This window comes from Prionailurus bengalensis, chromosome A2, assembly GCF_016509475.1.
Source record: "Prionailurus bengalensis isolate Pbe53 chromosome A2, Fcat_Pben_1.1_paternal_pri, whole genome shotgun sequence".
Lineage (NCBI taxonomy): Eukaryota > Metazoa > Chordata > Mammalia > Carnivora > Felidae > Prionailurus > Prionailurus bengalensis.
In genome coordinates, this window is record NC_057348.1 from 104,062,124 (window position 1) to 104,077,535 (window position 15,412).

Below are 15,412 nucleotides of genomic sequence, written 5' to 3' on the forward strand. Positions count from 1 at the left end.
CCAGAAAACCGCCAGAGGATTAGCAGAACGGAGTCACCGGAGACAAGCGCAGACGAGAGGCCCACGGAAGAGGGTAGGAAGGGCGGCGAGGCAGTGCGCGCTCCACGGACTGGCGGGAGGGAGCCGGCGCGGAGGGGCGGCTCGCCGGCCAAGCAGAGCCCCTGAGTCTGGCTTGCAAAAGCGGAGGGGCCGGGCGGACTGTGTTCCGAGAGCAAGCGCGACTTAGCGTCTGGGAGGTCATAAGTTAGCAGCTCTGCTCAGAAAGCGGGAAGGCTGGAGGACAAAGGGAGGGAGAGCTGCTGAGCCCCCGGAAGACAGAGCTCAGTTTGGCGGGGAACAAAGGCGCTCGCCAGGGCCATCTCCCCACCCATCCCCCAGCCAAAATCCCAAAGGGAACCAGTTCCTGCCGGGGAAATTGCTCGCTCCGCGCAAACACCCAACTCTGTGCTTCTGCAGAGCCAAACCTCCGGCAGCAGATCTGACTCCCTCCCGCTGCCACAGGGCCCCTCCTGAAGTGGATCACCTAAGGAGAAGCGAGCTAAGCCCGCCCCGCCTGCCCCCGTGCACCTTGCCTACCCACCCCAGCTAATACGCCAGATCCCCAGCATCACAAGCCTGGCAGTGTGCAAGTAGCCCAGACGGGCCACGCCACCCCACAGTGAATCCCGCCCCTAGGAGAGGGGAAGAGAAGGCACACACCAGTCTGACTGTGGCCCCAGGGGTGGGCTGGGGGCAGACATCAGGTCTGACTGTGGCCCCGCCCACCAACTCCAGTTATACACCACAGCACAGGGGAAGTACCCTGCAGGTCCTCACCACGCCAGGGACTATCCAAAATGACCAAGCAGAAGAATTCCCCTCAGAAGAATCTCCAGGAAATAACAACAGCTAATGAGCTGATCAAAAAGGATTTAAATAATATAACAGAAAGTGAATTTAGAATAATAGTCATAAAATTAATCGCTGGGCTTGAAAACAGTATACAGGACAGCAGAGAATCTCTTGCTACAGAGATCAAGGGACTAAGGAACAGTCACGAGGAGCTGAAAAACGCTTTAAATGAAATGCAAAACAAAATGGAAACCACCACAGCTCGGATTGAAGAGGCAGAGGAGAGAATAGGTGAACTAGAAGATAAAGTTATGGAAAAAGAGGAAGCTGAGAAAAAGAGAGATAAAAAAATCCAGGAGTATGAGGGGAAAAGTAGAGAACTAAGTGATACACTAAAAAGAAATAATATACGCATAAATGGTATCCCAGAGGAGGAAGAGAGAGGGAAAGGTGCTGAAGGGGTACTTGAAGAAATAATAGCTGAGAACTTCCCTGAACTGGGGAAGGAAAAAGGCATTGAAATCCAAGAGGCACAGAGAACTCCCTTCAGACGTAACTTGAATCGATCTTCTGCACGACATATCATAGTGAAACTGGCAAAATACAAGGATAAAGAGAAAATTCTGAAAGCAGCAAGGGGTAAACATGCCCTCACATATAAAGGGAGACCTATAAGACTCGTGACTGATCTCTCTTTTGAAACTTGGCAGGCCAGAAAGAATTGGCACGAGATTTTCAGGGTGCTAGACAGAAAAAATATACAGCCAAGAATCCTTTATCCAGCAAGTCTGTCATTTAGAATAGAAGGAGAGATAAAGGTCTTCCCAAACAAACAAAAACTGAAGGAATTTGTCACCACTAAACCAGCCCTACAAGAGATCCTAAGGGGGACCCTGTGAGACAAAGTCCCAGAGACGTCACTACAAGCATAAAACATACAGACATCACAATGACTCTAAACCCGTATCTTTCTATAATAACACTGAATGTAAATGGATTAAATGCACCAACCAAAAGACATAGGGTATCAGAATGGATAAAAAAACAAGACCCATCTATTTGCTGTCTACAAGAGACTCATTTTAGACCTGAGGACACCTTTAGATTGAGAGTGAGGGGATGGAGAACTATTTATCATGCGACTGGAAGCCAAAAGAAAGCTGGAGTAGCCATACTTATATCAGACAAACTAGACTTTAAATTAAAGGCTGTAACAAGAGATGAAGAAGGACATTATATAATAGTTACAGGGTCTATCCATCAGGAAGAGCTAACAATTATAAATGTCTATGCGCCGAATACCGGGGCCCCCAAATATATAAAACAATTACTCATAAACATAAGCAACCTTATCGATAAGAATGTGGTCATTGCAGGGGACTTTAACACCCCACTTACAAAAATGGATAGATCATCTAGACACACGGTCAATAAAGAAACAAGGGCCCTGAATGAGATATTGGATCAGATGGACTTGACAGATATATTTAGAACTCTGCATCCCAAAGCAACAGAATATACTTTCTTCTCGAGTGCACATGGAACATTCTCCAAGATAGATCATATACTGGGTCACAAAACAGCCCTTCATAAGTTTACAAGAATTGAAATTATACCATGCATACTTTCAGACCACAATGCTATGAAGCTTGAAATCAACCACAGAAAAAAGTCTGGAAAACCTCCAAAAGCATGGAGGTTAAAGAACACCCTACTAACAAATGAGTGGGTCAACCAGGCAATTAGAGAAGAAATTAGAAAATATATGGACAAACAAAAATTAAAATACAACAATCCAAACGCTTTGGGACGCAGCAAAGGCAGTCCTGAGAGGAAAATACATTGCAATCCAGGCCTATCTCAAGAAACAAGAAAAATCCCAAATACAAAATCTAACAGCACACCTAAAGGAACTAGAAGCAGAACAGCAAAGGCAGCCTAAACCTAGCAGAAGAAGAGAAATAATAAAGATCAGAGCAGAAATAAACAATATAGAATCTAAAAAAACTGTAGAGCAGATCAACGAAACCAAGAGTTAGTTTTTCAAAAAAATAAACAAAATTGACAAACCTCTAGCCAGGCTTCTCAAAAAGAAAAGGGAGATGACCCAAATAGATAAAATCATGAATGAAAATGGAATGATTACAACCAATCCCTCAGAGATACAAGCAATTATCAGGGAATACTATGAAAAATTATATGCCAACAAATTGGACAACCTGGAAGAAATGGACAAATTCCTGAACACCCACACACTTCCAAAACTCAATCAGGAGGAAATAGAAAGCTTGAACAGACCCATAACCAGCGAAGAAATTGAATCGGTTATCAATAATCTCCCAACAAATAAGAGTCCAGGACCAGATGGCTTCCCACGGGAGTTCTACCAGACGTTTAAAGCAGAGATAATACCTATCCTTCTCAAGCTATTCCAAGAAATAGAAAGGGAAGGAAAACTTCCAGACTCATTCTATGAAGCCAGTATTACTTTGATTCCTAAACCAGAGAGAGACCCAGTAAAAAAAGAGAACTACAGGCCAATATCCCTGATGAATATGGATGCAAAAATTCTCAATAAGATACTAGCAAATCGAATTCAATGGCATATAAAAAGAATTATTCACCATGATCAAGTGGGATTCATTCCTGGGATGCAGGGCTGGTTCAACATTCGCAAATCATCAACGTGATACATCACATTAACAAAAAAAAAAGATAAGAACCATATGATCCTGTCAATCAATGCAGAAAAGGCCTTTGACAAAATCCAGCACCCTTTCTTAATAAAAACCCTTGAGAAAGTCGGGATAGAAGGAACATACTTAAAGATCATAAAAGCTATTTATGAAAAGCCCACAGCTAACATCATCCTCAACGGGGAAAAACTGAGAGCTTTTTCCCTGAGATCAGGAACACGACAGGGATGTCCACTCTCACCGCTGTTGTTTAACATAGTGCTGGAAGTTCTAGCATCAGCAATCAGACAACAAAAGGAAATCAAAGGCATCAACATTGGCAAAGATGAAGTCAAGCTTTCGCTTTTTGCAGATGACATGATATTATACATGGAAAATCCGATAGACTCCACCAAAAGTCTGCTAGAACTGATACAGGAATTCAGCAAAGTTGCAGGATACAAAATCAATGTACAGAAATCAGTTGCATTCTTATACACTAACAATGAAGCAACAGAAAGACAAAAAAAGAAACTGATCCCATTCACAATTGCACCAAGAAGCATAAAATACCTACGAATAAATCTAACCAAAGATGTAAAGGATCTGTATGCTGAAAACTATAGAAAGCTTATGAAGGAAATTGAAGAAGATTTAAAGAAATGGAAAGACATTCCCTGCTCATGGATTGGAAAAATAAATATTGTCAAAATGTCAATACTACCCAAAGCTATCTACACATTGAATGCAATCCTAATCCAAATTGCACCAGCATTCTTCTCGAAACTAGAACAAGCAATCCTAAAATTCATATGGAACCACAAAAGGCCCCGAATAGCCAAAGGAATTTTGAAGAAGAAGACCAAAGCAGGAGGCATCACAATCCCAGACTTTAGCCTCTACTACAAAGCTGTCATCATCAAGACAGCATGGTATTGGCACAAAAACAGACACATAGACCAATGGAATAGAATAGAAACTCCAGAACTAGACCCACAAACGTATGGCCAACTCATCTTTGACAAAGCAGGAAAGAACATACAATGGAAAAAAGACAGCCTCTTTAACAAATGGTGCTGGGAGAACTGGACAGCAACATGCAGAAGGTTGAAACTAGACCACTTTCTCACACCATTCACAAAAATAAACTCAAAATGGATAAAGGACCTAAATGTGAGACAGGAAACCATCAAAACCTTAGAGGAGAAAGCAGGAAAAGACCTCTCTGAACTCAGCTGTAGCAATCTCTTACTCGACACATCCCCAAAGGCAAGGGAATTAAAAGCAAAAGTGAATTACTGGGACCTTATGAAGATAAAAAGCTTCTGCACAGCAAAGGAAACAACCAACAAAACTAAAAGGCAACCAACGGAATGGGAAAAGATATTCGCAAATGACATATCGGACAAAGGGCTAGTATCCAAAATCGATAAAGAGCTCACCAAACTCCACACCCAAAAAACAAATAACCCAGTGAAGAAATGGGCAGAAAACATGAATAGACACTTCTCTAAAGAAGACATCCGGATGGCCAACAGGCACATGAAAAGATGTTCAGCGTCGCTCCTTATCAGGGAAATACAAATCAAAACCACACTCAGGTATCACCTCACGCCAGTCAGAGTGGCCAAAATGAACAAATCAGGAGACTATAGATGCTGGAGAGGATGTGGAGAAACGGGAACCCTCTTGCACTGTTGGTGGGAATGCAAATTGGTGCAGCCACTCTGGAAAGCAGTGTGGAGGTTCCTCAGAAAATTAAAAATAGACCTACCCTATGACCCAGCAATAGCACTGCTAGGAATTTATCCAAGGGATACAGGAGTACTGATACATAGGGGCACTTGTACCCCAATATTTATAGCAGCACTCTCAACAATAGCCAAATTATGGAAAGAGCCTAAATGTCCATCAACTGATGAATGGATAAAGAAATTGTGGTTTATATACACAATGGAATATTACGTGGCAACGAGAAAAAATGAATTATGGCCTTTTGTAGCAAGGTGGATGGAACTGGAGAGTGTGATGCTAAGTGAAATAAGCCATACAGAAAAAGACAGATACCATGTGGTTTCACTCTTATGTGGATCCTGAGAAACTTAACAGGAACCCATGGGGGAGGGGAAGAAAAAAAAAAAAAAGAGGTTAGAGTGCGAGAGAGCCAAAGCATAAGAGACTGTTAAAAACTGAGAACAAACTGAGGGTTGATGGGGGGTGGGAAGGAGGAGACGGTGGGTGATGGGTATTGAGGAGGGCACCTTTTGGGATGAACACTGGGGTGTTGTATGGAAACCAATTTGTCAATAAATTTCATATTAAAAAAAAAAACCAACTTAAAAAGAAGCAATCCTTTCACTGTAAAGGATCACTATCAACAAAAACTGGAATTCTGTGTGCCCAGACTTTTGCATCACTATCACATATGTAACTACAAATGAGGGGCAAAACATATTTGTATGAATTTAAAAAAAAAGGTGGCTGGGTATTGAATTACGTATTCAGCTACATTTTAAATATGTATCAGGAACTACACGGCTATAAGTCAATATGAGTAAAAACAATCATGATATCTAAAGACTGAACTTGCTACAAGTATAAACAACATGTTCCAGAGCTTGAAATGTATTACCCACAGTATCTAGTAAATAATCATACTATCCAGTAAATGTTGGAAATGATTCCATCTCTCATTTCTGCAAGATTCGGTATTATCTAGTAGTGCAGACAGATTGCAGTCCACATATGGCAGATTTTGAGTAAATAAATCTGCCATTTAAAAATCAGTACTGAATATGAATAGAATTGGGCATAGCCATGACAACATTAGGGATGTCATTGTTGAAAATTTCTGGTAAGTTAACCAATTATATTACATGCATGCACCCGTATAGTACATAAAGGCAAGGATATAAGGATCATATTGACTCTTTTTTTTTTAAATGTTTTTTGCTCATTTTTGAGAGAGAGAGACACACACAGAATGTGAGCAAGCGAGGGGCAGAGAGAGGGAGACACAGAACCCAAAGCAGACTCCAGGTAGCGAGCTGTCAGCATAAGCCCGACGCGGGCCTTGAACTCACGAACTGTGAGATCATGACCTGAGCTGAAGGTGGACGCTTAACCGACTGAGCCACCCAGGCACTCCAAGGATCTTATTGACGCTTAAGGTGACAAACAAACTGTTATGGAATACCAAGATCCAAAAACTAACCAAAAAACCCCAAACAAGGTGCAGGGTACAATAGTCATGAGCTTCTCAAGAGCTCATTTTATAAATAGGAATGAAAGAAAACTTCAACCAGAGGAGTTATAGTCTAATGTGAAACAACAAGGGACAAATTTAAAACGATGATTTTCCATGTTCCTGTGTTAGGTAGAATGGGTGGTAAGAGACTGACATCTGCTCTGTTTGCTAAGCATAGCATCAAAGTGGCAAACTCATTAAGCTAGTGGTTAAGTTAGCGACGTTGAAGAATGAAAAGCAAATCGATCGCCTGTGGGATGGGGCCTCTCACCTCTTGCCTGTCGTCCGGGCCCACAGCCCTCCTGGGCTCCAGGGCTGTCCTGTTGCACACTCCAAGGGACTAACTGGCACCTGCGCCATTTGTGAGTCTTCCACCTACAAGAGGAGAACAGAAGCCTCATACAGAGGAAGCAAACACACAAGGCGAACCAGACACCTATGGTGGCACGGAAACATGACTCCGAGCGCTGCAAAGGGGAATTTATTTGAGTATGTTCAGTCCTATGTAAGTGTAGTTTAGATCTCTATCAAGACACAGAAAAAAGGAGCATTAACTATAAAAGTACTTTCTATGGCAGTGGAGACAAGAGTCCGTCATGGTCGCTTTCTACAGAAATGAACTTTATCCATGCGCTTAGCCTTTTGTTAAAAAAGTGAAGTACAGTTAATACTTCTTACATTAGTTTCAAGTACAACCGCATTTAGCCTTTTTATTGATTAGGACTGGCATCGGTGTAAGCTATAGTACTAGAAGTGATGCATCCCATTTAAATAAGTTATGTTTATTTTAGGAAAAGTTTTCAATTAGCAATAATCGCGCCTCGGATAAACCTCATTGGCTACGATACTGCCACTGTGCAAAGCTAGGTTATGTTCATTTTATATTCAAGTTATGAAACTGTATTCAGGTCAGGAGCCTTTTATCATTTGGTTAACAATGTAGGTGTAAGTCAGAAACTGCGATTACAATACATTTTACAAAAACAAATCCCCCAAAGAAATAAGTTTGGGCCGAGAGTTGTCAGGCAGTGTTCATAGTAAACATGTGATTATACCGTCTGTCATGTCAGCATTAAATACAGGTAAATTAAGATGGCAGACTTGCCATCAGATACACCTTAAGTTAGTTTTGATCACACCTTCTATCAATTAATGCCCTAATGCTTCATTTGTCATCAGATTGCAACGATATACCGCTTAAAGTTTCAATTAGGTGCCTTCTTTTCATAGTTATGGGGAAAATTTTCCCTAATAATTATCAACATGATGATAAACAGCTTGAATCACCTTAGTTTTCGTTGAGGTGGCCACAAATGAACAGAACAGACATCCTGTTAGCATCACTGAAATAAATATGTCATTTTGTGAGCCAGAATGCCAGCACATATGAGGAACAGGTGTTCTTTCGAGCCAGGGGAAGCATGCTTAGACTATTTATTCCTCTATCTGGAATGGAACTGCTTTTGTGTTTCATAATTATTAACCATTTTCTGAATTTCTTTTTTTAAAAATTTTTAAAAATGTTTATTATTTATATGTGAGAGAGGGAGAGAGAGACAGAGCACAAGTAGGGGAAGGGCAGAGAGAAAGGGAGACACAGAATCCGAAGCAGGCTCCTGGCTCTGAGCTGTCAGCACAGAGCCCCACGCGGGGCTTGAACTCACATGCTATGAGATCATGAGCTCAGCCAAAGTCGGACGCTCAACAGACTGAGCCACCCAGGTGCCCCCACTTTTCTGAATTTCTTATAATTTATATCAACATAAGGAACTTCCCCAATTCCCTGGAGCTAGTGATACAGTTTGCAAACGCACACAAGTGTGTCTCCCTGGAGATAATTCTAGTGGTGGAGCAGCAACTTTAAAGAGGCAAGAGATGGCACGCACAGCCATACATCATACAGACTCCACTGAGCCTGGGGGACAGCGCTGGCTTCCTTCTCTCATTGTCGAACAGAAAATGGTCTTGTAGTGTGTGCTCAGTGCACAGCTTACAACGGTTTTGTTTAGAACTCTATTACCTGTAGCTCTGGCACACTTGAGGGGCCTCACAGGCTCTCTCTTCGTAGAGCGGGTCCGTGCAGTCCCTGCCTCCATTGGCTGGCAGCTGAATGATGACCCGGTGCCTAGCCTGCTTCTTGACTCCGGAGTCCCCTGGAAGGAAGCAGCTTTTTAACTGCTGTACTCTGCACTGACAAACAATATCCAAATAGCAGCCTGTGTGAAGACATTACATGGATTCCAGCTATATATGCTTTGACATCTGTGAATGAGCGGCCTCATCCACTCTAATTATTTCCTAACTTCTCCAGACTCTTATGCTGACACCTGATCAATTTATATCCCCAAAATGTGAAGAAGAGAGAAAACAGTTGCATAGTCAACTAGCCTTCCTAATGTGCAGACACAAAGTAAACGCTCTTTTATATATTTCCTTCCCCTTGAGAAATATGACAGATCTAATTAATTTATTTTCCTCTACCTAAAGTTTATTTTTATGTCATTTCACATAGTCCCGATTACCACATGGGACTCATACAGTCCTGATGAATCTTTCTTAGGAGACTATATTCAATGTTTTAATGTGAAATTTTATTTCTTTGTTATTCACTTAATTTGAAATGCATACCTCATAAATTATTCTAGTCATTTATTATTCATGTTAAACAGTCTAAGATCTTCAATTCAGGTCACATTCTAAACATCAGGACTGTAACTAGTGAAATGAAAGTGGTTTCTTAGAAGCAGAATTTTTACAGAGGCATTCAAAATAGTAATTACTGTAAGTAAATAAATCCAAATTACATTTTATTTTTTTTAAAATTTTTTTTCAACGTTTATTTATTTTTGGGACAGAGAGAGACAGCATGAACGGGGGAGGGGCAGAGAGAGAGGGAGACACAGAATCGGAAACAGGCTCCAGGCTCTGAGCCATCAGCCCAGAGCCTGACGCGGGGCTCGAACTCACGGACCGCGAGATCGTGACCTGGCTGAAGTCGGACGCTTAACCGACTGCACCACCCAGGCGCCCCACCAAATTACATTTTAAAAAACCAATGGAAATAATTAAGATTTACCTTCAATGAAGATATCAGCTTGACAGTATTACTGATATAAAGATGTCCAAATATTTTTGTATTTGAAACAGATAAGGTATAAGACTTGTCAACTTTAATAAAAGATATTCCAATTTACAATATATACCCTTTAAGGATGGATGGCCACATGACACAATTTTACTTAGCATTGTAAATTCTTAAGTAAATTGTAAATTGTAAATTACTGAAAAGAATTCCCTAAAGAATTATGTTAATAGAGTTCCCCTGATGCATTTACATTTTTTGCAAGATCATTAAATATTTCATATGCAGTTATAGGAACAGAAAAATTTAGAAAGGTTAGCAGTCCCTAACAATGGATGGTTAGTAAAAAAATTAAATGAGGGGCACCTGGGTGGCTCAGTTGGTTAAGTGTCAGACTCTTGATTTTGGCTCAGGTCATGATCTCATGTTTCATGAGACTGAACCCCACGATGGGCTGACAGTATGGAGCCTGCTTGGGATTCTCTCTCTCCTCTCACTGCCCCTACCTGGCTCTCTCAGTGTCTCTCTCTCTTTCTCTCTCTCTCTCAAAGACAAACTTTAAAAAATCTTTCAAGACGTTAAATGAAACATTCTTAAAGTAACTGAATCAGTAGAAAAATAGGATATGACAATCAGAACTTTCCTATAAGGGACATCTTTTCTCATGAAGCTGGGGTATCCCTGAACATGGGACTCTCAGCAGTGTGGACTGAAAATTTCCATATTAGATGGGAGAATGAATCAGATTAATGATTCCTAAATGTCTATGTAGAATAGTTTCTTTTAAAACATTAAAAAGGACAACCAAAACAGATTTCTCAGCCAAAACCCAGAACTACTAAACCAGAATCTTTGTGAGCTGGGTTTGGGGATCTGATTTTTACAAAGCTTTCCAGGGAATTATGATGAAGAGCCAGGTTTGAGATCTACTAGAATAGATGACCCTGTATGTCACATACCAATTTAAGATTCTAGGGTTCACATGTGCCTTTTTAGGATTATTCCCATTGTGGGGGGAAACCTGTACTATGAATAATCAGAATACTACAGGTAATAAAGCAGGGAATTAGGGGCTGGAGGTAGTGGGTAGTAGAGAACTGAAGTATTTGAAAAAATTGTCATAGACTTTTTAACATAATAATAGCAGTTTGAGTGTCAGTTGCAACTTTTACATATTAAATATAATTTATCTAGGAAAGATCTAAGAAATGCCAATGGGACGGAGTTTTAATAAAATTGCTAATGCTGCCTCCATCCATTATGTTGTCCAGTGGCCCCTATTTTAAGGTCCAGGTGATAAATTCTTCTAATAATACAGAGCTAGGAAAAATTTTGTGTTCTTTGACAATCTATTAAGAATCTTACATGCTTCAACTTTTTGCTTTGTTCACCAGAATCTCAGGGCTACTTTTCTTCTCAATTGCAGGAGCTCACCTTAACTTTGACTTTATAGTACAATTTTTCTCTTCCTCTCCCCTCTCCAACTCCATTTACTACCTTCTTTTACGCTTTCTATTATTTTTCTTTTTTGTTTTTAGTGTTATGATCTGTCTTATATAAACTAAATAACCATTCTTATCATTTGTTTAGCATTGGGGGAAGAAGGAAGGTGTTTGTTGAACAAGGAAAAAAGGGAGAGAACACAGAGGAGCAGGTCTTCGTTTCCCAGGTGGTCAAGATTCTTAGAGTCAATAACTCACCAGCCCTTCCCTGCCTGCAGGTAGACAACAGACATGGAATTGAGACCCAGGGATCTGGAGCCTGGAGGAGATGACGAGTTCAGCATCACTGGCACTTTATACAGTGAAGCTCCTGGTCACTATCTGTCTAGATATCACAGGGGACATAGGCAGGGCTGTTCAGATTTGAGAAGCAGCGTTACTGTTTCAATCCTACTTCATTTTTTGACTTGAAAGGAAATTTTTCACTCCAGGTACAACTCTGAAACATTCTACTGCCTTTTCATCACAACATCCACGGGCTTGTATTTGATATATAAGATCACGGTAACTCTTTCCACTTCCACAACTGATTCCACAATGGCAATCCGTTTATTCTTTAAAGAAGTTCAAATACCTTAACCTTGTGCAACCCACAGAACAGAGACTGTGAGCTGATGAAAGCAGAACATTCCAAAGCTGTAACACCTGCGGAGGAAGTTTAATGGGTTTACACAGGAAGTGTCATGACATCCATGTTTCTATCCACTGGGAGGTTCACTTCTTCTTAGATGTCAGTTAGGAAATTACTTGTATACTCAAAGAAACAGCACTGTGGAACTCAGCCAGGTTACAGAGTCCTCAGATCAGAATGCAGACAAAAGAAGAGCTACAGCACATGTTTAAAAGAAAAGTGGAAGGTTTCTCACTGATAACTTGAACCGACAAACTCGGAATTTTACAACCTTCATAGTTCCCTGCACATCTTTACATCCAATTTATTATATGTGGTTGACAGACATGTATTGTTTCCATTTATATTTTAATAAATATTTGCTGAATGAGCAAACACATTTATTTCACTTCTCGACTGGAGTATAAGTTAGCGTCCTCTATTTCTTTTCACCCACTTCCTCATAGTAGGACGCACATGGGTATGAAGTCTGTGCATTGAGGATTAATAAAATATAAGGGATCGTTTTGTTTACTGGAAGTGATAAACATGGGGAAAACAAAGAAATATTCCTGTAGTGTTTATACTTGAAAATATATACCTAGGATAGGAACAGGAAAAAAAGATTATACCTTCAGAAAACAATTATGTGATAATGATGGTAATGAGGGACATAGACTCAAAGGGCATGCAATCTCTCATGGAGTTACGTCATTTTACAGATTTTAAGACAGTCAAGATACATTTCACCAGAGAAATTACTTGATGGGAGGACTTAAAGGGCAGGTAAAACTAAGATTTAAACTGGAAGTGAGATGGATGGCAGGCTGAGCAGCACAGTGCTAGGAAATTGAAAGGGAAAGGTTTCATGCAAGAAGCAAAATATAACAATAGTTTTCACATCTTTGGGGTAATTCTGTGCTGTACTGCTTAAGGGCATTAAGATGGGATAGATACTTCTGCAATATCCCTTCTCGCTCTCAAGTCAATAAATGCAGTTAGAAACCAAGGATTTGAACAGTGAAATGTATTATTTCATCAAAAGTAATGATACTTTTAAGATTATAGTTGTCAACAATTTATATGCATAAATGTTTCCTATTTTTTTAGGAAAGTCCTTTGTAAAAATTTGTAAAATTCTGGGACAAGTTAACAAGGGCATGGGTTTGAGGATTAAAATTACTCTCTACTCAATACTGATCTTTATCAGCATTGATTTTTCAACACATATCTTGAGAGAGGGCTGAATAACATTTGAAATAATTCTTCTTGTTCTTCCTGTAATACTAGGCTTTTCTATTCTGTCTTTTGCAAGACTATAGTATAATTTTACCTCTTTACAGTGATTTTTTAAAGGAGGAGCTCTCCATTTTCATAAGTTCAAAACTCTAATAAGATTTAGACTTTACCTCAAGAATTAAATTTAAAAGAACCACTCTATCTTGAATTAGTTTTCCATTGCTATGATGTATCCTTGGACACTGAACTTTGTTTACCATTATTTATTTATTAAAAAAATTTAATGTTTATTCATTTTGGGGGAGAGGGAGGGGCGGAGAGAGAGGGAAGGAGACACAGAATCCAAACAAAGCAGGATCCAGGCTCTGAGCTGTCACGGCTGGGCTTGAACTCACCAGCCCTGAGATCAGGACCTGAGCTGAAATCAGACACTTAACCAACTGAGCCACCCAGGCGCCCCAACTCTGTTTACCAGTTTTAATTGTGTGCAGAAGTCGCTGTTATTTCAATGAAGCTGAGATTGTTCCCATTTCATACCAAATAATGAAAAAATAAACTAACCACATGTCATTGCTTTTTTTATTGTCCTTAGAACAAAAGGCTACTTTTCTATAACACCATTGTATCATTATTATCAGTTGTTACAGCAGTCCACAGGCAAAAAAAAAAAAAAAAAAAAAAAAAAAAAAAAAAAAAAAAAAAAAGAAAAGGCTTCTCCAGGAGCACAAAGCATCTTGGCAGTGTTGTCCAACAGCAACCCCCTCTCCCACACCCTAGCCTTTATTTCCTCATTACACAATTACAGCTATTCTTTTTAAGTCTGAGTGCCTAAGTTCAGGGTTTCTGAAAGTCTTTTGTTAGAGGAGATTCAATACAGAGCTTCCAAAGAGAACAAACAGGGCTGATCTCCTGCTCCTGCTGAGATGACCTATGCTCAACCAAACACAGCCCTGCCTCTCAGAGAGCCTCTTGCTCCTCACAGGACAGTAGATTTCTGAGCTGGCATTCGTGTACTCCTTGGCAATCACTACCCAGGAGCTCCAGGGGAGAAGAGCATCCCAGTGGCACCGTGCATTTTATTTACAGCAGCTACTAAACCCTTCAAGAGACCAGCCCAACTAAACTCATTATATGTCACCTGTCACTCACCACAGAAACTAGCATCCCTGCCAGCACCTGCTCCTGCCACCCCTGCATGCCTTCCATCATCAACTGAACCCAGAGCACTCCCTATAACCCGATTTTCAGTTTCTCATTTTGTTCCATCCTCTCTCTAATCCTTCCACCTTGACACCCATAGAATACACGGTCTTTCATCTTCTATCTCTTGGAAATTTTCCTTCATATTTTTTGCCACTGGAAGCTGATTCTAGTCATTTCCATCTTTCCTTCTCCGTTGATCTTTAAAAATCTCCAACTCTTCTGTCATCAACTTGACCATCAGCTATCCACCTGGTAGCAGCCAGCTACCAACATCTCACTAGTTAACAACTTTAGAATGTCCCTCCTTGTAATATTTTCTCTTCCTACTCCTGGCACCACTTGGGTGGCTTTGGTATTCACATGGTTATTCCATGCAAGGCACTGCGCTCTGAATCACTGTACCTCCTCACCTTCAGTGGCCTTTTCCTCCATTTCAAATCAAACACTAGCTCCTTCTGTTCATCCCTTGATGCTATTATTATTAGTACTTACGCACTCTCATCATTAAACATCTTACTTTCTGGACACTCCTCCTAACCTTCCAGTTAAATGGCTTCAGGTCTCATCTTACTCAAATTCCTCAAACGCAATTGAGACTGCCAGTCCACTTTCCTTCTCACTCTTTCATTATCTACCGTTCCCTTCATGACCTCACTTCCATCCCAAACCAACTTAGATTCTATACTCCACTATTACAAGAAATCCTCCCTTGAAAACATCCTTGACTCCCTGTTCCTCTCTTTTTTTCTTGTTCTCTCCTGGGAAAGCCCCAACTCTAATCAAAAGCAAATATTTTGTCACACTTTTTCTGCACTAACACGGCTGGAGAAACAATGCCAACTGTGTTGAGCAATCCCCTTTTAAAGACATAACTAAATGGGTGTTACATGTTGCCTAGAATCAATTTAATGGAATACTTCATTTTTTTCAACTTTATTTTCTTGAAATACTTTAGAGCATTTCAACTTTTATTTTAAAATACTTAATATAAGGAAATATTTCATATATGCAAAAGGCAAAGGT

At 40.3% G+C, this 15,412-nt stretch overlaps 1 protein-coding gene and 1 pseudogene across 3 annotated transcripts in view; both read right to left on the reverse strand.

Moving 5' to 3' along the window:
• THSD7A (thrombospondin type 1 domain containing 7A) overlaps positions 1–15,412 on the reverse strand; it is a 438,927-nt gene that overhangs the window by 82,484 nt on the left and 341,031 nt on the right. For all 3 annotated transcript variants that reach the window (XM_043588979.1, XM_043588977.1, XM_043588978.1), the window contains 2 exons: positions 8,774–8,906; positions 7,025–7,128 (listed from right to left, as the gene is read on the reverse strand). In XM_043588979.1, coding sequence (XP_043444914.1) covers positions 7,025–7,128; positions 8,774–8,906 — 237 coding nt within the window. The remainder of the gene's footprint in view (positions 1–7,024; positions 7,129–8,773; positions 8,907–15,412) is intronic.
• On the reverse strand, positions 7,508–7,618 carry LOC122488883 (annotated as a pseudogene).